This window comes from Embiotoca jacksoni, unplaced genomic scaffold (assembly GCF_022577435.1).
Source record: "Embiotoca jacksoni isolate LCO1_2020_lvr unplaced genomic scaffold, fEmbJac1.0.p SCAF_34, whole genome shotgun sequence".
Taxonomy (NCBI): Eukaryota; Metazoa; Chordata; class Actinopteri; family Embiotocidae; genus Embiotoca; species Embiotoca jacksoni.
The window spans coordinates 1,818,639-1,842,086 of record NW_027185386.1 but is presented as its reverse complement, the minus strand read 5'-3'; the positions used below and the strand labels follow the sequence as shown (position 1 = coordinate 1,842,086).

The 23,448-nt window shown below is 49.4% G+C and overlaps 1 protein-coding gene across 13 annotated transcripts in view; it reads left to right on the top strand.

The window, feature by feature from the left end:
• Positions 1-23,448, top strand: part of LOC138207845 (RNA binding protein fox-1 homolog 3-like) — a 361,299-nt gene that overhangs the window by 322,440 nt on the left and 15,411 nt on the right. For all 13 annotated transcript variants that reach the window (XM_069165392.1, XM_069165389.1, XM_069165381.1 and 10 more), the window contains 8 exons: positions 4,326-4,469; positions 8,624-8,677; positions 11,678-11,770; positions 12,645-12,705; positions 12,795-12,848; positions 18,494-18,626; positions 19,870-19,909; positions 22,189-22,247. In XM_069165392.1, coding sequence (XP_069021493.1) covers positions 4,326-4,469; positions 8,624-8,677; positions 11,678-11,770; positions 12,645-12,705; positions 12,795-12,848; positions 18,494-18,626; positions 19,870-19,909; positions 22,189-22,247 — 638 coding nt within the window. The remainder of the gene's footprint in view (positions 1-4,325; positions 4,470-8,623; positions 8,678-11,677; positions 11,771-12,644; positions 12,706-12,794; positions 12,849-18,493; positions 18,627-19,869; positions 19,910-22,188; positions 22,248-23,448) is intronic.

Below are 23,448 nucleotides of genomic sequence, written 5' to 3'. Positions count from 1 at the left end.
TCTTTTTGAATCTTATTTTCTAATGAATGAGGGATTATTTTCAGATGGACCTCCAGAAAACTAATAAGAAGGAGTGACTTTATCTGACAACAGTATAAGAACTTGTTGTATACTCAAATGATACTTGTTTGTTCTTTGTTTTTGTTTTATTATTTTCAATTTATATTTTGAAGATACGACAGATTGACGTTATTGTTGTCATCTTGAGCTCGTCACTCAGATTTGTAGTAAAACTACTTCACCATTAGCAGCTGGGACCAAAACATCGTGCTACAATTACTCAGTTCGTCCAAAAGTGAGCCAGAATCTCAAGATTTGACTGAAACACATGCTGAAAGTTGTAGTCGGCTCTTTTTAAATCAAAGAACCAGAGATTTGTCAAACACAGTTGGTACTAATGATTGAGAGATTTAAGCCCAACGTCGTCCACGCAGACGATGAACGGGTCTTACAGAAAGGTGGAGGAGATATTTTGGGCCTCGATGCTCTAAATCTCTAAATAAATCCTCTGCCTTTGGTTTTCTTGAGATGAACGAGAGGCTCTGGGGTTGAAAAATACAAAAACAAAAAACAAGAGGAGAAGACAAGAAGGGGAAAATAATGAATTGAAGCTCAGGCATTATAATTCTCCCCCACCCCCACCCCTCCCAACTCCTATTTAATCGGATGTAATCTACCTGCTTGGCAGCAGTCCAATCAGATAGTTTCAATTATGCTCTTGTAATGCCACTCTGTGAGGAGGGGGAAAGTGCTGAGCAGAGCACTTTGCAGGCGATTTGCAAATAACAGCAAGGGAGTCTTTTAGAGAAATGAGTGAACAGGAAGCCGGCGAGCTGCTAGAGTTGACAGCTCTCTCACTCTTAGGTTTTGCTGGCTTTTGGCGGTGACGGCGTGTTTTGCATCCCGCCTCCTCCTCCTCTGTGACAGCAGCTGTCGGGACAGTAAAGTGCCACTGAAGGTGGCCTCCTATGGTAATGCGGAGGTAATTATTTCCCACTGCTACGCCAACGTCTCACAACCAGGCAGGTTGGAGCCTTCGGGAGCAGCAGCAGCGCCGAGGCAGCCGTCCCGGATCTCGGTGACACTCCTACTTATTGAGTTAGCGGGAAGCAGTCCGGGCTGGTTTGGGGGGAGTCAGCGCTTTCGGTATTTGTGTTCTCCATATGTGTGTTTGCCCCCGATGTCGGCGCCGCCGCTGACCTGTCTGAGCGCCGAGCGAAAGTTAATCTGGATGTCTGAAAACACGCGGCCGTGATAAAAAGGCAGACGGGCCCGAGCCCGGAGGACAGCGGTGCTCAGTAGTCTGGCAACATACGCTAAAGGTCGATAGTGTCATGTGTGACCGATGAAACAGATTGACCCGCGGGGCTCCGGTACCTTGTCACCCTCCACGGTCCCAGCATCTGTCTGCAATGTGTCACCCCCGGGGCCCAACACGGCTACTCAGGCTATTAACCTCCAGCGCGCGAGGACACAGCCGAGTTAAGACCCCTCCGCCCGCCTCTCTCCGTCACAAAATCCACTCCTCGTCCGGCACCGGCCGGCTCGCCACATCTCCCCGTGTCCTTTACCACTTGTTAACCTCTGGTCCGAAACGCCGCCGCCGAGCCCTCCTCCCTCCCCCGCCCCTCCCACCCCCGGACCGGGACTGGAGGAAGCTGCCACCTCCTGTACCTGCGACGGCTGCGAGGGGAGACAAAGTGGGACCTTGAATCAAACAACTGTCACCGCTAACAATGTATGTCACCGTCTCCGAATGGGCCATAAAAACCAAATAAATGACGGCCATTACAGTGGAGATTGTGATTATGATAATGAGAATAATAAAGGCGATCATCATTACGATCATGATGATAATGATAATACTGTGATGATGAATTATAATGAATAAATCCCTACCCCATTTCCTAAATGGTGGGAAATGTATCACCGGGAGAGGCCTGCAGCCATCTGACAGCCTGGGAGCAGGGTGAGGGTTATCGGTGTGTGACTGGCTGTGTGTCATTTGAACCGTTTGTACTCGGCCGGCGTCCTCTTCCTCCTCTTCCTCCTTCTCCTCCTCCTCCTCCTCCTCCTCTCTGCTCTCACGTCTGTATCAGTACAAGATTGTGTCTGTGTACGGGACTTCCCGGCCGGTGTGCGGTGTGTTTGCCGTGCAGCCGAGTGCACTTCCCAGGAGACCTCGCAGTTTACATATCACATTCAAACAGCTTTTGTGCAGCATATCTGCCACTCGCTCGTCTCTCCTCCTCCTCCTCCTCCTCCTCCTCCTTTCTCTTCTTTAGCTCCTTCGCAGAGCTCAAATTCAGCCTTAATTTTGTTTGTTTTTTCCTTCATTTTCTTCATTTGCTTTTGCTGTTTAGTGAAGCGGAGACCACAAGCATCTCTTGTTTTCTTCACATGCCCAAAACAAACTCCATATTTTCCCCGATGAGTGACCTCTTGTGGTCGTGAGAGTAACTACTGCGCTCTCTCAAGGAAGCTGTGCTTTTACGTAGATCTGCACAAACCGTCCAGTAAAGGAAATATCTTAAACGTCATGAAAACATAAAAACACGTGTCCAAACAGCAATTTGTGTTTTTTGCTGCTGGAGCTTCTTGGGCAGATAAAAACGGTTTCCTCCCCAGCGTCACTGTGAGGTGTCAGATGTGGTTTGTAATCACAGCGTTTAGCACACGGTAGCGACGAGACTCCAGGAAGTCACCGCGTCCAGCTGCAGAGCCGGCACGACGTACAAGCTAATTAATCAGCGGTAGAAGTGTTAGTCTGCACATTTTATTTCAAGTTTGGACAGAGCAAGGCTAGCTGTTTACATCTGCGTTTAATATCTAAGCTAAGCTAATTGCCTCGTTGCCTCCACACTTCGTGTTCATACGAAGTGCGAACAAAAATGAAGAACTCTTCAGCTCCAACTTCATTTTAGGGAACAGAAAGAAGCCGAAGGAAGCTGAATTTGGCAACGATTGTGTGTCATGTTGGAGAACTTTGTTGCCATGGCGCCACAGTTCATGCGGTTCGCAGCGAACGTTTTCCCCTCAGACGCCTCAGAAGGTCCCGGTGGAACTCGGTGTTGACAGTCTGACGCTGGGGGACAAATTCACGGTGACACAACCACCGCCAACGTCAAAGAAAAAACTCAGCTGGTGTCTCCTGACCTGATGCGCCTTCTTCGGTGTTGGACAGTGAAGCTCCGCCCCTCTTTGAACCGTGAAACACCTCGTCACTCAGAAACACCTCGCCCGGCTCGTCGCTTCATCGCCGTAGACTTTCTGAAGCGTTTCAAGGGTCTTTGTTGATGATTTCCTGAGTTTGACCCCAAAATCTGATGTTTCTTTGAGCCCCAAGGCAAACAGCCATGATTCTGTCGTGAAAATCACCGCATGGGCTCAGGAACACTCGGCTGTTAGCGATGCTGATGACACTCTGAATACTTCCTCGTGAAGGTCCTCGCTTCCTGCTGCTCCTCGTTGCTCCGTGTCGTTATCGATATTCGTTTTTGTAATTTAATCTCTGAAAAAAAGCAAATAATCACACATGATCTACTTATTCAACCGAAACGGTTTAGTTGCTCGCTTTAACCAGAGACAGCAGGTTACAAATCACACAAAAAAAAAACTACCTATTAGCCAACCTACTTGGCCAAAATACTGTGGGAAGACCCGTTTAAACGAGATGATAAACTGAGCAGTTGACCGACGAGGTTTTTAGTCCATCGAAAATAAAACTGCTTAAAAAAACAAACAAGGTCCATCTAAACGGACGAGCCACCGGCAGCCGCGGCAAAATCCATCACGGGTGTCACACGGAGAAACGAGTGGAATTTGTCATTGACATCAGACACGTCATTTGTATAGAAATGTCAGCATTCGCATAACGATGGCGACAACAACGTCGAAGGGCTCCGGGCCTCGCGCTCCCCGACGGCTGTTTGCAAAAAAACGTCACCAATAATGTGTCCTTAGTCTAGACGTGTCGGGCCTCGGCGTGGATCTATATCCACGCCTTTTTGTCAGCGCCTTCAATCTTCCGCCCGTTGCTCAGGAGCTAAGTGCAAGAGATTAATAAGTGGATTTGTAATGCACAACCTCAGGTTTGACACTATAAGTCATCGGCTGTTTATCGCTCTGGCTTTTCTCGCCCAGATTGAAAAATAGCAGACGCTGAGTAAGTTAGTCAGCCGGGCCTCCTCCCTCCTCCCTCCCCCTCCCCCCCCTCCCCTCCCTTCCTCCCCCCTCCCTGTATTTTCAGGACCAGGAGGTACAGTATACTGTAGCAGCTAATGAGCAGCTTGTGTCTTCTCTCTGTGTTTGTTTCCCTCCGGCAGACAGATGATGTGACGCAAACGGAGGGCTCTCAGCAGCTCCAGCTTCAGCACTCAGACTCCTCGGAGAAGCAGCAGCCCAAACGGTTACACGTCTCCAACATTCCCTTCCGCTTCCGGGACCCCGACCTAAGGCAAATGTTTGGGGTGAGTACCCTCGGCAAGGTGCCGGTCAATATCTCAACGAGCAGTTTACGGTTTTTGGCTTTTTCATACGAAACGCAAAGAACCAGCGCCATCCGGAGCGTTCAAGCTTCGCCGCTGCGTCGCCCGAATCTACGAGCGAGCGTCAGAGGAAGTTATTGCATCTCTATGAATATTTGGCTGATTAAAACTTGAATTGAAGCCAAATCTCAGAAACCAAAGCTGCTGATTTAACGAGCGAGGCCGGCGATGCAACTGTCGCCCAGTTAACGTTTTCAGGAGGAAAACAAAAACGGCTCAATCAGTCAGAGTCGGGTCCTGATGTCACTCAGCGGGAGTTATGCTCGTATGAACGGCGCCCTCTTGTGGTACTCACAAGTTTTCTATCAGCCTTCGAGTTCCCGAGTGGCGACGTGTTTGCTGACGCTTTACGGAAAGGTCAGAGGTCATGGAGGTTCATGTTTTGTTGGATGTTGACTTAAAATATTGTGATTTCAGTCGCGTAGAGTTCGTCTGCGTAACTTAGATAAAATCCTGCATCCGAGGAAAATGTTGATCATCGTTTCCCTCCTGCGTTACGTTAGCCCGGTGAGCTGTTAGCCTCCGTGGCTTCTAGACGCCCTCCACGCCAAACCTTTACAGCCCACGTGTTGTAACCATGACAACGCGGCATTAGTCGCGTTCAAGTGGACGTACAAAATGCAATGAGATCACATCAAGAAAGAAAAAAAAAAAAGCCTCTCCTTCTCCGTCTCTCGGACAATTAACGAGGCAATAAATAGTTGAGCAGCTCATGCTCAGCGTCTCACAGAAGCCTCAATAAGAATTGAACCGAACAGCCACAATTCAATAACGATAATGGATCTGAAGGGAGACGATTGCCAAAAATGTACTTTAAATGCTACGCTGCTAATTGGCCCGTTAGAATCCAGAGGCGTTCGTTATGGAGACAACACGCAGCTGATGGTATTAATTACTCCAGAGTCCTAGCTGCGGCTTTATAAATTGCAGACAAACATGGCTGCTCTCTCTCCCTCTCTATGCTCTGATTGTCGGCTTTATTGTTCCCCGCTCCGGTGCCGGTCGTGTGGAATCCAAATCACCTCAGTAATTAGCTCGGAGGCTTTGTGCGCCCGGGCGCTGATATATGATGCAAAAATTGATCACCTCCATCACCCCCTGTTCACCCACATGTTGCCCGTCCTTCCCCCCCTCCCCCTTTGCTTTACCCTCCCCTTCCCCTGCTCGTAGCAGGGGATTGTGGGATTGATTGTCTCGGGCGAGCAGATAGGTGGTGTGCGCTCCACCCACCGACATGGACCTCCACAATGGGCCTTTGTGTGGCTCTCCTCGTGCAGCGCCTCATCCCCCTCCAGCTCTAATGGCTTCTGCAGCGCACGCCGGCGCTCGATACGCCGTCACCGCCACGCGTGAGCGAGGAGACGCGCGGGAGCGGCGAGGCGCTTCGCCGAGGAGGGCCGTCCGCGGCGGGAGCGTCCCATCTGCTCCCTTTCACGGGCATCCGAGGAACCGTCTCCCCCGAAAAAAACGAGCGGCGAGGTTCCCGGGGACTCGCCCCGGCACGCCGGCGGGTTTTGAAGGGTGTCGGGGAAAACCTGCGAGCTCCTAACGAGGCGCTGAATGAAGGGCCTCGTTAGGGCGACCACAGCGGACGTTAATCAGTAATTAGAAACTGTGATCTCTGAGAGAGAGTGAAGTGTGTGTGTGTGTGTGTGTGTGTGTGTGTGTGTGTGTGTGTGTGTGTGTGTGTGGGGAAATGAAAACACTCGAAGCGTTAGCGTGCTCCATGCTGCGCTGCTCCGGGGTGCCCTCGTTTGTGTGACTGCCTCCTTCAACGCCGCTTCTCTCGGTGCAGTGCGAGGGCCTCTCACAGCGCTCCCCGGAGCAATCAGGACCTCTGCACCCCCCCCCCCACCCTCTCCTCCCTCCCCTCCCCACCCCCACCCACCCGCCTGTCACCACTGACTGCTGCTGCCTCGACATGCTATCCTCTCTCCTCCACCACCACTCCCGTTTGAACGCACACGATGGGCCCACTGTGTCGCAATTACAGCTTCCTTGAAGAGCTAAAAGATATCCGGGCTAATCAAAAGGTGGCGGGCCTCCGTCTCTTTGTTGCCTCCACACTCGGCCCGTCGTAATTACATTCAGGGAGAGGAAGAAAAAATACCGGTGTTTACGATTCCTCGTGACTCACGCCTGCTGTACTTATTTTTGCTGACGTTTTTTTTTTTTTTTTTTCGCACGCATGCTACAAAGTTTTAAATATTTCAGTGTTTCTTTTGTTTTGTTTTTCTTCCACTGCGAGCAGCTCATTGGTCTCCGCTCGTTTCTGTGTAATTACGAGCCTCCGTGAAACACGCACACGATGTTGTGTAATCCGGTTTCTGATTCTCCGTCGTGTATTTTAAGCGCAAATTTAGAAAAAAAAGATATTCCAGGAATCTGCGCAGCGCCACTTAAAAATGATAACATACTGAAATCCATAAGGAAATGGAAAATAAGTGGGAAACCAAAGAAAAACACAGCTCTAATTTAAACATGAAAAACATGGTGTTTTTTTGTCCTCACCCCGATGCTGGATGCTTCCTGCAGGCTGTGGATGGATGAAGCTGCAGCCTCTCCCTCCAGAGACTCCTCCCATCGAAGCTATTGTTTATCGGTGCTGCTGATGCAGCTGTTTCCATGTTTGTGTGTGTGTGTGTGTGTGTGTGTGTGTGTGTGTGTGTGTGTGGGGGTGGGTGGGGACAGCAGTGCAATGAGCTCAGTGGCGAGCGGCGCACAGCGCAGTCCCCAGCGCCGTGTGGAAATCCACAAAGACGGCTTCCTCTGAAACTAATTAATCGACGCCACGAGCCCATTACGCTCGGTTAAAACAATTAGCATCTGCACGTAGCACTCGGGGACGCGTTGTCTTCTCAGGCGGGAAAAAAAAGGGGTGACATCACGCTGGGATATAAATGTGTGTGATGGAGCCGGCGTTGGAGCGCCACATGAGGCAGATGTGTAGATGGGATGTAAAAGAAATCTCTTCCCATGTAGAGAAGATGCTGAAACAGAGTTTTTTTGTTTTTTTTTTTTTTTTTAAAGCTTCCAGCACTTCCCAGCCTTTTTTTGGTTTTTTTTTAAGTGGGAGGAAACACATGCTCCCCCCGCCAACCCATAAACCCCTCAGCTTCCTCGAGCCCACTCCACTCACTCCAGCCAGATAATAGCCGGCTCCTCTCTAACCCCTATTAGTGGCGCGGTGGAACGATCCGTCCGCGCCCGTCGAGCGTCGACCACATGGAAGGCCCATCGCTTCCCTGTTGTGCCGAAATGAAGGCGACGAGGACCGCTTGACAGGGTAATTACTTTTAATAAAATAATACGGCCATTGTAGACAGCAATTAAAAGTGGCTTTCACTCCACTCATTAGAGGAACTTACCAGTTTACTTTCATTCCTCTGTTTTTCTAATGATCCAAGAGGCAGGCCCTGTTAAATCGAAAGGGCTGCGGCGCGTTAACCCCCCCGGGGACCGGCCCTCCACGTCCTGTTGACTGTGAGAGCACAAACAAAGAGAGACCAAAGAATAGAAGAGAGGAGAGAGGGGAGGTGTGAAGAGGAGAGGAGCGATCCATTAAACTCTCCGTTATCTGCTCGGGAGATTTGAGGGAGTCGGTTTTCCCCAGGTGACGCTGCAGGTGTGTGTGTGTGTGTGTGTGTGTGTGTGTGTGTGTGCGTGTGTGTGTGTGTGCGTGTGTGTGTGTGTGTGTGTGTGTGTGTGTGTGTGCGTGTGTGTGCGTCCCTCCGTATATCTCCGGACTACATCAAAATATCGTTCCTTTCTGTGCTGCACTGTAATCAAAGATCAAGTACTCGCACAAAACACTGTGATCCCATTTCATAGAGTTTTGATGGAAACACAGGGAGGCGTTAAGTCAGCAGCTCTGAGTTCTCCTTTCAGTCGGCTTCCAGAACTGTTTGCAGAGCTAACAAATGCAAATTGACCACCATTTCCTCACGGAAAAAAAAAAAGTGTAACATTTCCATATTGCCTTAATGTTTTTTTTTGTTGTTGTTTTTTTCCTCTTCCTCTCCGGTCGGCAGCGGCTCTCTGACTCCCATCTTCTCTGTTTCTTTTTCTCTCCGCAGCAATTTGGAAAGATTTTAGATGTGGAGATTATCTTTAATGAGCGAGGATCCAAGGTAAGTGAACTAGAACACCAGCTGCTTCATTACCATGTACTTCTTCTGTTTCCTAATGATGGCATTAGTGCGGTGTGTACATTGGCGGAGAGCGCTGGTCTCTAAGCCCGGTGCCGGAGAACCCCAGCCGCGCTCCTTCCTCTTCCTCTTCCTCTTCCTCCCTCTCTCCCCGTTGTTTTGGTTTGTTTGTTGCAGCTCTCGCTCCGAGTTGTGAATCATTAGCCCTGTCAATCAATTTATTATTGAGCTGTTTCACATTTCACTTAATCCAGCAGCAGCCGGCTGCAGGTCCTCGAGCAGATGGTTATCGAAAAGTGCTTGTTTTGAAGCCGCGGCATTGATCGGGGGAAAAAAAAAAAGCGTTTATTCAGCTTTATCATTTTGTTCTTTGTGATCATTTGCAAATGAAGACTGCTTCTCCATCACGCGTCAAACTGTGGACAAAACAGGACGACTTCTCCGTCAGGTCGAAGCTTCCAGAAGTTCATTTTGAAGGAGCCAGTTTAAAGATGAAGATGGAGTTATTCTGTATTTCCTGTTTTGTTTTTTTTTTTTGTTTTTTTTTTTGTTTTTTTTGGGGGGGGGGGGGGTGTCAACAAATCTGATGAAACGACCAAAACCAGCCAATCCGTCTGACTCCTCCCCCTCTCCTGCAGGTCGTAGGTCTTTAAAGACATTCATTCATTTCATCCAACATTTTTTTCATACTCAAGAAACGGTGACATCGACGACAAAAGACTGGAAAAGTTGTGTAACACACAAAAAAAACAGAAAAAAACAACATCTAGTTTACTAGGTTACCATGGCAACAGATCAGTAACATGATTGGGTATAAAAAGCACATTTCAGAGAGGCAGAGTCTCTCAGCAGTGAGTAAAATACAGATAATACATGTAAAACAATTAGAGGAGATGTTTGGAGATTTAAAATTGAAAAAAAAAAGGGTTTTCCGAAAAACATTGGAAGCAGTACTGACTCTCGCCAACAGGAGTCAGTATCGTGCTGCTGTCGGGGGGAATATTTCCAAACGACAGATTTGATGCAGGTTTGGTGAATATTCTGCTGCAGACAGATTTTGTGGTCTCAGTGATTTTAATAGTTTTTGGACTCACAAATAACTCAAACTTATACGATACTTTGGTTTTTGGCTCCTTGTTGGATTTGTTGACGTAAAGAAGAACTTAATAGATCCTTAAAGGCCAGCTGCAAATTTTACCTCCTAAAATCTTAACATAAGTGCACTTATCTCGGATCCGGAAGATGATTTGAAGCACCAGCGAGCCCTGAAAGGGAAAAATAAAAAGCCCGTGGCGGTATCGGTGTCCTCGCCACGCGACCGGACAGGTGAAGCCTGCGGAGGTGTGAACAGCCGAGTGCTCCTCGCCCAGCTGTTCATTTAATAGAGTGCACTAAGCTCCGCGGCTTTCCATTCATAAAGGCGACAGGCTCCCCGCCCGGGTGTCGAGGCATGAATACTATTGATTCCCATTCATAGCTGCGAGTGCTTCGGGGCCTCGTGCAGGCGGTGGCGGTGGAATCAACCGGCGCCGCCGCCGCCGACAAGATGGAGCACCGGATAAACCTGCCTCCTCCGCCGTAACAAGCATTTATTGTTTGTGCCCTACAAAGCCATTACCCATGATGCCTCTCTCTCTCTCTCTCCCTCTCTGTGTGCTATATAATGAACCTACCAGGCCATTAATAAACAATCTATTTCCTATGACGCTTTGGAAATTTGCATTCAATATGTTTGTCTCCTGTGAAAAATGGCGGCTCCCCTCGCTCCTCTTGTAAGCTAATTATTTGTGCCTGATAAAAAAAATAAAAAATAAAAAAAGATAGCCACAGTCGGGTGAATGTCCAAAGGATTAATTTTGCCCTCAATTCCTTTTTTTTCTTTCTTGAATTTATTTCTTTATCTCTCTCCCCCCGAGGACAGGTCCCCACCCCCCCTCCACCCTCCTCCACGTTATTTATGCTAGAAAAAGCAGCCCGGAGATTCCTGCGCATACGAGATCACACCGTTCGCCATCTCTCACATGTATTACATCCTCAAGCAATTATCAGGCAGCACCGGCCATGCTGCCCCCCACCCCTCCCTCCTCCCCTCCAACCCCCCTGCCCGTAGCGCCACAAGTATATATAGAAAGCAAAGGAATGGGACTTGTTCGGCCAGAATATCTTAATGCTCCTGCTGCAGAGCTCAGGTCCAGCATCCCAGTCCACATAACTCAAGGCAGTGACAAAAAAAATGATGGGCGGGGGGGTAGCTGAGGATGGGAAATGAGAGGTTGGGTATATTTCGGTTTATAGTCAATATCGTTGCTCTCGTCCATCACGGACGACGGCGTTTTCGCTGCCATTCACTTTTCTTTTTTTTTTTTTTTTTTTTTTTTTTTTTGCATCAATGAACCGCCGTTATTCCGCCTCCATTAAAAAAAAAAAAGAAAAAAAAAGTATCCCACCTATTAGTGCAGTGAATTAGAAGCAGTCAGCAATCTCTCTTCAGAGGGTTTCATCCTCGTCTCCCTCTCTGCCCCGCGCCTTCAAACAGAGGAGGAGGAGGCCGCCGCCGAAGTTGTGTAGATAATTACGCCGCTATTATGGCAGCTAACACAATGTTTTTGCATCCGCTGCTTCCTGACATTCACCCGTGGCGGCGGTGCCGCGGCTCTTTAATTGGGTAAAGCGGGCCGTTTTTTTTTTTTGTTGGTGTTGTTGTGCGAGGTCACGTCACCGTTATCCTCTCTCTCTCTCTCTCTCTCTCGCTCTCTCTCGCTCTCTCCTCGGATCTCTCTGTTTGCTGTTTCCTGACGCCTCGCTAACTGCCTCTAATTAATCTGGCTGCTTACAACTCGACTCTGCCGCTGCTCACCTCCTCCTGCCTTCTCTCCTCCCTTCCCCTTTCTGTTTCCTCTCTCTCTCTCTCTCTCTGTGTGTGTGTCCATCTCTTCTCTCTCTCTCTCTCTCTCTCTCTCTGCCGGTGGTTAACACTCTCAGGGCTTCGGGTTTGTAACTTTTGAAACGAGCACAGATGCTGATCGTGCACGGGAGAAACTAAACGGTACAATCGTAGAGGGACGCAAAATCGAGGTGCTTTCACTTTTTTCCTCATCTTCTCTCCTTCATGCCTGCTGCCTTCTCAACTTACCTAGAAAAACCTCATGCATAAGCATGTGGCGGCTGTGTGTGTGTGTGTGTGTGTGTGTGTGTGTGTGTGTGTGTGTGTGTGTGTGTGTGTGTGTGTGTGTGCGTGCGTGCATCTCTGAGTGTGTGCCTGGATGCATGCATGCATAATGGTGCGTATAAGCCGTTCTCAGTAGAATGCGGGATCCATACATGTCGGCCCGGACACGCCGGCTGTCCATCATTTCTCCTTGACAATGCAGAATGAACGCATGCCACCATCCTCCGGGTTCCTTTCAGATCTGAGAACGACCTGCATCCCCTCGATCACCTTCATTTTAGTGCTTGATTGTGTTTACAACAACCCCCCCTCCTCCCCTTCCCCTCCCTCCCCCGCCTCCTCTACCCCCACCCAGTCATTCTCATCAGGTCAACAGAACACAATCAAAGCAGTCTGTGTTTTTCTTGTTTGTTTATCCCACCAATTACTGAATTTGGAGGATTTTTTATTTTTTTATTTTTTTCAATTCATACCGGTGGGTAATTGGTGCATGCTCCACCCCCCCCCCCCCTCCACCCCCCCAATCTTTCCAGTAACATGATAGAATGTAAGAAAATTGAAATTATGAATAAATTCATGAAAGGAAGCCCAATCACGCTAAAAGTGCTGCAAACAAATTTCCATAATAATTTGTTTATTTATGATTTCCTGGATTTGCCTCCCAACTGCCCCCACCCCACCCCCCGCCCCACGGTTTGCTGCCTGCTGTCGTCGCCTCCCGGACACGTGGACGCCGAATGTAAAGCTCTGTGTTGTTTTTTTTATCCCCACTTTGAACAGGTAAACAACGCAACAGCACGAGTGATGACAAACAAAAAAGTGGCCAACCCCTACACGAACGGTAAGCGGTGCCGCAAAGCCTTAAACATTTTTTTAATTCGGTTTCCATTTATTTCCCGCCGTGATTCGACATTTGTGTTTGTTCTCCAGGCTGGAAGCTGAACCCCGTCGTAGGAGCTGTCTATGGTCCTGAACTGTACGCTGGTAAGAGCCTTGTGGGGGGGTTTTCCCCCCTCTCCCTGCCTCTCATCCTCTATCAGCCGCAGCCAATCCCAATCTGACCCCCTGAATTTCTACAGTTGGGTTCATCCTGAACCGACTGAACATGAAATCCCCCCCCCCCCCCTCCCCTCCTCCAACCCCACCCCTCAAAAATCAAAGTGAATCTTGCGAGCAGGCTCCGATAAGCAGTGGATGATCCAAGCCTCTCTCTGAGTGGCTGAGGGAGCCTGAGCCATTGTTTGCGCGGTGTGCAACTGTAAAGCTGAAAAAAAAAAAAAATGATTTCAAGAGCAAGCGCCCCTGCAACTGTTATCAGATTGTGGAGGCTGCTGCTGTGGATGGATTTGCCAAGTGCACCAGATTGACTTTTACAGAGCTAACCGAATAAGGGAGATTGAGTGAGCGATATTGTTGGCACCTACCCCGTCGAAGGCCGCTATTCCTTCTGGTCTCCGTAATGGAGGAGCGAGATGAGCTCGGTGGGGTTCCCCCCCCTTCCACCCCCCACTATCTCCCCCTCCGCCTCGACATGCCAGCTTTATTGCTGTATGTTATATGAACCCTTTGCATTTTAATGAGGGGGAAATGGTACTATTTCATTTGGAAGAAGTGCTGAGCACATCGCGCCACTTTAACGGCTTTCCTTTCTGCTCATTAGACTAAAATCTGTTCATTCCCCGGACAGCTTTACGGCGAACCTCTAAATAACTGTCCATGACAGAAAGCAGTCATCTATCATTTTTATTTCATCCCCAACCCCTCGCCCCCATCCGAAGCCTCCTCCCACTCACCTCCTCTTTCTTTTCCCCCCAAACACTCCTTTTGGTTTCGACATCTTCCCCTGATAATTATTCACACACACACACACCTCTGCATCGTGATCCAATCGGAGGAAAATCTCACCCAACTAAAAGTCCTCAGCCTTAACTTCTATCACCGATAATTTGACTGACCTACATACACACACACACGACGCCATCACCTGCCCTGTTTTACTACACTCAGACCACAGCATTCCAGCATACAGAAATAGATAACCTATGTAGAACACAGACACTAATACACGTTCCCTCTTCCACGCACACTTTCTCCATTTTACACTCACACACACACTTCCCAAATCATCTCATAAATCAGAGGGAGTGTGGTCCACCACTCCAGGCAGGGGAAGCAGGAGGGGTTGGGTGATTTATTGGCTGCTAATTTTTCAAGTCGTCTTGACATGGGCGCTGGAGTTTGCCAAGCCTAAACGACAACATATGCTTGCCAGCTGGGAAGATGGGAAACATAAATAAGAGATACATTTTTTTATTTTTTTTCCCAAACAAAACCTCCCTAATGAGCAGCAAAAGGCAGTTTTAACTCACCGAGGAAGAAAAAAAAAAAAAAAAAAAAAGGAATGGAAGAAAAACCCTGACCGGGGCTTTCAAAAACAAAAAAACAGGAAATCATGTTGCAGGATTCAGGACTTATTCCAAAATCATCACCGCTACAGTTAATACACTTTTGGTGGGAGTAAAATGGGATATAAAGGCGATTAATCACTGTTTATCAGTCCTCATTTCTGTGCAGGAGATCAGTGAAATTGGGAGCCATAAATCCTGGCTGGGTGACAGCACACTTCGTCTCCATTCGTCCTGGCGCTACAGGTTTATTGTCCTCAAAACCCATTCAGGAGAATGACGGATGAGAGCCTCATGCCGGCTCCCCGCTCTTAACCTCTTCCAGGGTAGATTGGCTCCTCCTTCTGATGGAGGAGGAGGTGGAGGAGGAGGAGGGGAGGTGGTGGCGAGTGCTTAGTAGGGGGAATGGCAGCCCCTGGGTCTGTGTCCTCTGTTGCCACCTAACGCCCAAACGCCCAGCAGAGGCACGCTGAGGACGGACTGATGGTCCAGGGCGACGCTCCCAGTATCCGTCCTGTTTTAATGAAGCAATATCATAAAGTAATACTGCAATTATACAACTAAATAAAATCAAAGTGTGTTCATATTGTGGGGCAATTTGCTCTCAGAATAAACAACTTTTTTGTTAGTACTATCTGCGTTTCCATGGCAACGCACGGGGCATAACTAAGAACTGGAAAACAGTCAGTCAGACTCTTATGTAACTTATTCAATGTTTACTACTCCAGAAAGTAGGCCGACCCTTAGCAACGACCCTAGCAACAGAGAGGATTTGTAGTCTCAAACTGAATAAATACAGAACGTAGAAACACTAAACCGCTCAGCTAGCTCAGTCTGGTTGGAACTAACATATCTGATGAACAAAAGATATCGACGGACTCGTGTATTATTAAGATTTTAGCACCGCCGATCGAGCCGCTAGGATTTTAAGTGCGCGACTATCCGTGGTGTTACGGCACGGGTGCTCGGAGCGACCAAAAAAAAGGACCAAAAGAGACCCGATTTTACCAAATGGGTCATTTAATATAATAGACCTATAACAAGTAAAAACGACATTATATTGCAGATTATATGAAATTCAATTCTAATTATATATTCCCATTAAGAAAGGCGGAGTGATATTTCTAGCTATGAGCAGGGTGTGCTGCTGACCAATCAGATTTGTGGGTCGGAACTACTTGTATAATGTGCACTGAAAACACAAAACCAGCAGAATCAGTACTGCACTCCACCGATCGATTTTATCATTTATTATCTAAAATATGAAAAATTAAAGCAGCTGCAGACGTTTATCAAAACATTGTATTTAAATAGCAAAAGGAAATCATTCAGAGGCGGATCTGTTGCACTGTTTTGCTGATCCTGGCAAACTTCTCGGATTCCTCGTGTCGAGATTATTTCACCACCACGGACAGCTGTCACTTCGAAACCTCTTTCATGCGGCTCAGAGAGAGAGACTCTCCTCTGCAGCTAATTTCCAACACAGACAGGCGACGAGCAGCTCTTTCGTTCACCAGATCATATTTTCCGCTGCTGAGGTGGAGGTTTTTTTTCTGGAGGACTTGGTGAAAAGCTGCCAGCAGTGTAAATGACAGAAATAGAAAGGCTAATTGCCATCTTAATATATGTAGACAGATCCTCTCATTGTTGGAGTGTACTTTAGGGGGATAATTAAGCTCCAGACTCTTGATTAGATTAAGCTGTTTTCGGTCCCCAGTGCGTGGATTAAGTGCTCGTTGCCCGACGTATTTGAGCAGGAAGTATTAGAGAGATCAACCTTGTGGAAAATCAGATCTTTTTTTATGGGAGCTGGTTATGACCCCATCACTGGCACAGAGCTGGATTACCTTCGGGTCCAACTGGCTCTGCAGGTATTGAGCTTCCCTCCGGTTGACACATATGACATATGAGGTGCAGCGTGACCCCGTCGCCCTCCGGCACATAACTCATATTTTCTCCACCCCACCGCCGCCCCCCCCACCCCCTCCATCCCCCCCTGCTAAAAAAAAAAAAAAAAGAAAAGAAAAGGTGTTTGACTTTGGCGGCTGGACCAGGTTTGTGCTCTCGTACGCCGCGGCTGTTTGTTGCTTTTCGCGGGGCTCACCAAGGTGTGACAGTGCCTTTGATTTATGGGTTATTATTGAAGCAGTGTAGCCTATCACCAACTCATTATGAGTTTACATTCACATACATCACCGCGTGCATATTGCATACAAATTTTCTCAACAAAAAAAAAGAAACACAAAGAGGCACTTGGACTTTGCGGAGGAGGGGGGAGGAAGGAAGGGGGGCGAGCGGGGGAAAGCACACCTCAGAAAGTATCAAAGAGGATTGTTTTTGCCCTTTAGCAACCGTGCTCAGATGTCCATTGCTCCAAAAAAAAGAGACTAATTTAAATGTCAAGGTCAGCATTATAAATCACTCGGGGGAACAGGGGCGCCCCGCGAGTCCGGCCAAGTCTATTGGCACTTTAGCGGCAAACAAAGTACCGATGGTGGTGGTGGTGGTGGTGGTGGGGGGCGTCACCTGGCCAAATGAGACGCAAAGTTTTTGAATATGTGCGCGGACCTACTAATGGAGCATGATGTTAATGGCAGAAGATATTAAACCTGACTCTGTGTTTTTAAAAGCACCTCTAATCTGTCTCCCTGTCAGCTTTATCGAAGCAGCCGGTGTGACTCGGTGTGCGTCGTTCATTAGGGAGCTCGCCGGTTTAACCCAACCGCCGGGTTAACGCTGCACACAGCACAGACCGGGACTCCAAGTTGAGTTGATTTTGATTCTGGCGAAAGGATAGATAACGTTTACCCTCACAAACTCATCGCACGAGAAATATAAAAACACTCGTGCAATCCCAGCGAGTGCCACTAGAGGTCGGCTCCAAAAAGCCTCCGGCTCCATAGACTCCCATTCAACTTCTCTCATCAAATCCAAAGTGAATAAAATGTGTCCATCAGTTATCTCGGTGTTGTTAGCTAAAGTCACTCCTTCTTATTAGTTTTCTGGAGGTCCATCTGAAAATAATCCCTCATTCATTAGAAAAGAAGATTCAAGAAGACCTGTTTTTGGGGGCGTGTCTGTTTGATTGACAGGCCTGTGGTGCAGTCAGGTTACAGCTATCGGTGGGCAGGACGTAGTATCGTCAGGTTTCCAATCACATCAGTCAGATCCTCTGCTGGCTCCTCCCCCAGCTTGTCCAAATATGGTCACTTCCTGCTCCAAACCGCTCCGAACTAGCAAAGCTGATTCCCTGAATCCATGTTATTTTCTGATTGGAGAAACCCACGATGAATTCTGCCCAAACGTGTCGTGGAGATGAATAAAGAAGAATAAGGTGAGGGGATGAAGGGGCGGAGCTTAGGATCAAGACTAATGGGGCATACTTATGTTGTGATGTGGAGGGAGGGGGGTGGAGGCAATTTCAATCGCTGGAAAAAGTGGAGGCCGACTTAATCACGCCTGCAGATCAGCGTGTTTGTATGCAGGCTGCAATCAGAACCAACGTTGGACCGATTGAAGGTTAAGTGGAGAGCTGACAATCACATTGGTCGTCCTCTAATCCGGCGACTGTGACCGAGGAGCCTTTTCACCCCGGCTGACTCCTCCCTCACGTGCTGCCGTGCGATTGGCTGAGGACGCTCCCAGATGGGGTTCGGAGACGAGGAAGCCACGCGGACGGGTTTTTGCCGTCCTGCCCATCTGCTCCTCTTTTCCCCGTCTCTTGGGGGAAGTTCTGAACATCTCGTCGGGTTGTTCGGCAACCTTCACCTCCCGCTCGTCTCTCCCCCAACACCTAGAAACGCCCTCTGCGCCTCCACCCGCTCCACCCCTTCCCCGCTGTTCTCTCTTTGTCGCGGGCCCATTGTGTCTAAACTATGCAGGAGCCGTGGTGCGAAACTAGTGATATTGCATCCATTACCTGCCTCGGCTTCAAGGCTGCCCCCTCGGCTGGCATCGGGGGAAGGATGCGTACAGCAAATGTGGATCCTTGCTGAGTACGGCACAAAGCAGCGAGCTGGGAAAGGGGAGAGTGCTCGATGAGGCGCACCTAGAAAAGATTAAATCTATTGTTTCCTTTGTCTTCCCCATAATGCATTCTGTCATAAGGAAAGAAGTGCCACACGTCTCCCTCTAATGTATTCTGTCATAAGGTAAGCAATGCCAAGTGGAGGATGTTTTCTGAAAGTCGTGTTTTTTTCTCTCTCTCTCTCTCTGTCTCCACAGTAACCGGGTTTCCCTATCCCGCCACGGGCGCTACGGTGGCCTACAGGGGTGCCCACTTGCGGGGACGGGGGCGGGCCGTGTACAACACGTTCCGCACGGCTCCACCGCCGCCGCCGATCCCGGCTTACGGAGCGTGAGTACCTGAATCCAGGAAACAGAAAGGAGCACGTCAGTTGTTTTCATCCCGTAGTCCAGCGCTCTGTAACCCGTAGAACCGGTTTTGAGTAGATCGACGAAGGTCCGAACAAAATGCCCAGTTATATTTGTAGGTCCATTTTTAATCAATTAATCTTTTGAGCATGTCCGAGAAAAAAACGACACAATTAACGCGACGGATTAACGAGCCGAACGATCTCCCCTCAGCTCCCTCAGAGGTGGAGGCTCCGCCCACAGAGAGAGACACAGAGATCAGAGGACAGAAACACAGCAGAGACTCTCACACTGAACTGGAAAACAAACAGCTGCTCAGAAATTAGGGAAATAAACATAAATACAATATTTTTGGCTGGAGTTTCGGCTGCCACGACTTTTCAAAATAAAAGCCCTCTAGTTTCCCACAGGGTCCAGCCATATTCTAGGTTCAGACTTAGACTGGTGTTTTTTTCAGTAGGAGCAGGGAATAATAGTAATAATACAGTCCATCAGGTGTGGCAGTTTGTTTAAATATATTTTATCTAGCCACGTCTCCGGGGAGTATTTTGGTACCTACGAACTCTCCGACCCTTTTCTGATATATTTGTTCGCCGTGTGTTGACGAGGGAGGAAGTGACTCGGCCTCGGCGAGCGCGGCGGACAGCTCAGATAGTGTATTACCGGGGAGATCTCGCTGGACCGTGACCAGGGCCGCCGCTGATCTCCTGGCTTTGTGCGGCGCCGCCTCACACTCTGGCCTCTTATCAGCGGAGGTCTGTGTGGCCGTGGGAGAGGTCTGACGGGGAGGGGGGGAGGAGAGGGGGAAGGGGGGAGGTCCAAGTACAGCCGTCTATCTGTGATTAGATCGGGATCCGTCTCACTGCGGAGGGACTCGGCGCCGAAGCCGGGGACTGTTTCCCCTCCCCTCCTCTTCGGGGCCCCTTTCTTCTTTCTTTTTTTTACTACCGATGGCAGCTGCTTGATTTATATGGCGGAGTCATGTGACGGCGCTCCTTCACTGCCTTCTTTTTTCTCGTCCTCTCCTCCGCCGCTCGCCAGCATCCCTCCTGACAAACAAACCGGAAAGACAAACAATTTTAGCAGAGCAGAAAATTGGACGGGGATGTGAGACGGCTGCACCTTTCAGTTTAACTCAGCGGCTGACCCTGCAGACATCACCTGACTCTCCTCTCTCCTCCTCTCTCCTCCTTCCTCCTTCCTCCTCTCTCCTCCTCTCTTCACAGGGTGGTGTACCAAGATGGCTTCTACGGTGCAGAAATCTATGTGAGTACAGTCGGCTTTTTTTTGTTTTTGTTTTTTCTCTCTCTTTCCGATGAAACAGAAGCACCCCCCCACCTCTCTCCTCCCGCACCCCACCTTGGTTTTCACCGGGCCTCGCCTGCCAAGCCGGCGTCGATTAGGCCTCAGTCTGCCGTGCCAAGAAACCCGACAACAAAATTTAAAACCCCCTCAGCTCCTCCCTCCTCTGCTGCTATGATCTCAGACTTTGGCAGAGTGGCGGATCCTGACTCAGTGTCCCGAGTCAAGTTGGGTCATCTTCCTCCTTTCAGAATCCGTCTGGGTTTTTCAGCTTCCTCCTCCTCCTCCCTCTCATCACCTCTTTCCCCATCCTCTCCTCCTGCTCCGTGTGTTTGAGGGGTTGGCTGGGATATCCCTCCCTGGGGGTGAGGTGAAGGTGGAGGCGGAGGTGGGTGGAGGCCTGAGTGGAGCCGGTTCCTCTCCCAGCACATCACCACCCGTGTGGGAGATAAGAGAGGAGCAGTAAGATAAAAAGGGATTAGCCGTCCCTCCAGAGCTGTCTGGGGGAGGAGGGGGCACATCGGGTGGCCGGCCCCTCCAGAAGAAGAGCCGTGGACTCTGTGGAGATAATGCTGAAATTACAACGACCCCCACCCCCCCTCCACCCTCCGCTCTGACATCAGTCCAAACGTTGGCAATTTGTCCCTTTTTGATTCTGTCGCCTTTTTTTTTTTTTTTTTTTTTTTTTTTGCGTGTTTCTGCCGAGATATCGAGATGACAGCGGCGGTGACAGTTGCTTCTCACTTTCACCCCCGACGAAGGAGCGCCGTCCGGGAGTGAAACGCTAAACCCCAGTGATGTACGACTTTACACAGCAGCCCGCGTGATAGCGCCGTATTTCACCGGCTTTTATTGTAGCGACACCCACCGCCGTAGAGGAGCGAGGGAGCGACCGGGGGCCGGCGCTCTGAGTGATGGTGTTTGTCTCTCAGCCACCTCCAGCTAAGTCCTGCGCGCTGACCGAGGCCCCCGGCCGCCGGGTCGCTCCATCATTCAGCCCGTCATGCCCCCCCCCCCCTCCCCATGCTTTGCCGCCATTAGTTTTTGGCGACGGCCGCTGCACCGCTTCAGACCGGCCGAGTGTACGCGGAGGTCTCGGGCGACCGCGAGGCCCCTCGGTGTCTCAGAGTCGCAGCTTCCTCTTTGAAACGGACGAGCGAGAGTGGGATGCAACATATAAATATACAGCACATACATCGCAACGTGCTTATACACATGCATGTCTGCACCTCCGTGTCGAAACACACACACACACACACACACACACACACACACACACATGCGCTCCCTCCACGACAACATAACAAATGTGCTGCACTGCCGTGTGCACGATCTGACAACGTGGGAGAGTGATTTATTGGCCCGTGTTTGTTCGGGCTGTTGCTGTAATCAGCGCAGTCCCGAGGCATGCCCGTCCCCACAGGAAGTGCCGCGACTTCCTGTACTTCCCCCTTCCCCCCTTCACCTCCCCCTGCCCAGCGGAGGAGGAGGATTGTGGGAGTTTGGGATTTGGTCGCCCCTCCTCCTCCTCCTCCTCCTCCTCCCTCGGCGCCGCTCTCCCCATCCAATCGGACGTCTTCCCTCTCGGGGGTTTAAAAATGAATGAAAAACATGCATTATTAAAAGCCACCTATCCGCCGTGCGGACACAGATGGTCACACACTCCACCGGCACTAATAGAAAAACAGTCGGAGAACAGCTTCATTTCTCAAAGAGAGTAATAGCAGCACTCCACAATGAGGTCTTTAATTCCCGTCCCCACTCCGGCAAGTGAATACAGCGGCCCTGACTCCCCAACGGTCCCACCGTCTTCTGCCGCCGTGCTTCATTTGTGAGCTAGGGGATGGGTGTGGGGGGGAGGGAGGGTGGTCGTGTAAAGGAAGAAAAAAAAAGCGTATCTTCAATAAAGCGGCGGCGCCTCCGTCTAAATATGGGCTGAATTTAAGGAGTCGGCGTCCGTCTCTGCTTCAAAACGTGCCGCCGTCTCCGAGCATCCGTCATCCCCACGCCACCTGCCGAACGCACTTCCATACATCAAACAGCACCCTCTGGCGTCTCCACGGCAACCTGCAGTCAGCGAGGGGGAGAGGGAGGGGCGGAAATGACCAAAAACACTGTGCAGTGACATTTAACGATTAAGGCAATTTAAAAAGCTCGATGTCCATATTGTTGTTCGGCGGTGTCTCTGGGATGTAACCTTTCTCCGCGCCTCATCATTGATTAACGCTGGGCTGTTTTTACAGGGCGGCTATGCAGCATACAGATTCGCCCAACCCACCACCACCGCTGCTTACAGTGACAGGTGAGACGCACCCTCATTCACTCTCATGCATTTGGAAAGTGAAGTTTATGCTTAATGCAACGGTGTGATGTTGTGATGATAATAATGGTGATAAAACTTGAAAATGCAGCTCAGAGTGCTTCACGGCAAAAAAAAAATGTAATAAAAAAATGACATGCAGCGTTTCACAAAAGAAGATAAGACCGCAAAGTGCAGGAGTGAAAAGGAGGACGTGTTTTTGAAGTATTTACCGAGCTCGTTTCACACGTAGTTTGTTCATCGCTTTCGGAGCACAAGTGACAAAAGAGGATTTTCTTTTTGGGCTGTTTTGCTGTGAAACCTTCCAGGAAACGTTCCTGAACGCACTTCGTTAACCGGAGACTCGGCGGTGCAACTTGTGCAAAAGACTTCCTGGAATAAAAAAAAAAAAAAACGATATACAAACTGTAAACTGGGAAAGACCTAATTTAACACTAAAACTTAGAAAGAGCATCTGTTTGGAAGTGCTGAGTCAGCAGCAGAAACGCATGCAGCGATGACACGTCTGATTTAAAGCAACAAGTTGCTCCTGCAGACGGTCAACGTGGAAGAATCGGATGAAGACTGAGTGAGAACGTCGGAGAGCAGCAGGGAGGAGCTACACCCAAATGAGGAGTGTTTTCATAGCGAGAAGCTACGACGGGTCCAACGCTGATGATGTGATGAACGGCCGCCGCTCACAATGTTTGACGTTCAACAATTTGAGGCCCTCCTCCTCCTCCTCCTCCTCCTCCAGTTATCTTATCTATTAGCCAAAAAGCACCGTCTTTCTTTTTTAGCTCGGAGCTAAAGAGCAACCTGAAGAAAAAAGAAAGAAGAAGAAGAGCCTAACCTTGTTGGACTGGATGAGAAAAGCAGTGATGTATGTCGCGAGTGTCTGCCTGTGATGGGAGAGTGGGTATATCACCGCGGTATTTATGAATGGCCTAAGGTCTGTGTGAGGGGGGGGGGGGGGGGGTCCGGCAGGGACTCCATCACTCCTGAGTGATGTCACTCCGGTTCAGGTGCGCTCCGTCTTCAGGAGGCGTCTCTGATTCATTTCTCGGGCCCTGAAAGCCGCTGTCGGCCGGGGATGTGGGCCGGTTTGGGAATCTAATCTGGGAAGGATTGAGCGTGTCACTTGTGATAACGTACACCCCGCCGAGAGCCCGAAGATCATATCGATAATGTAAGATTTATCAGG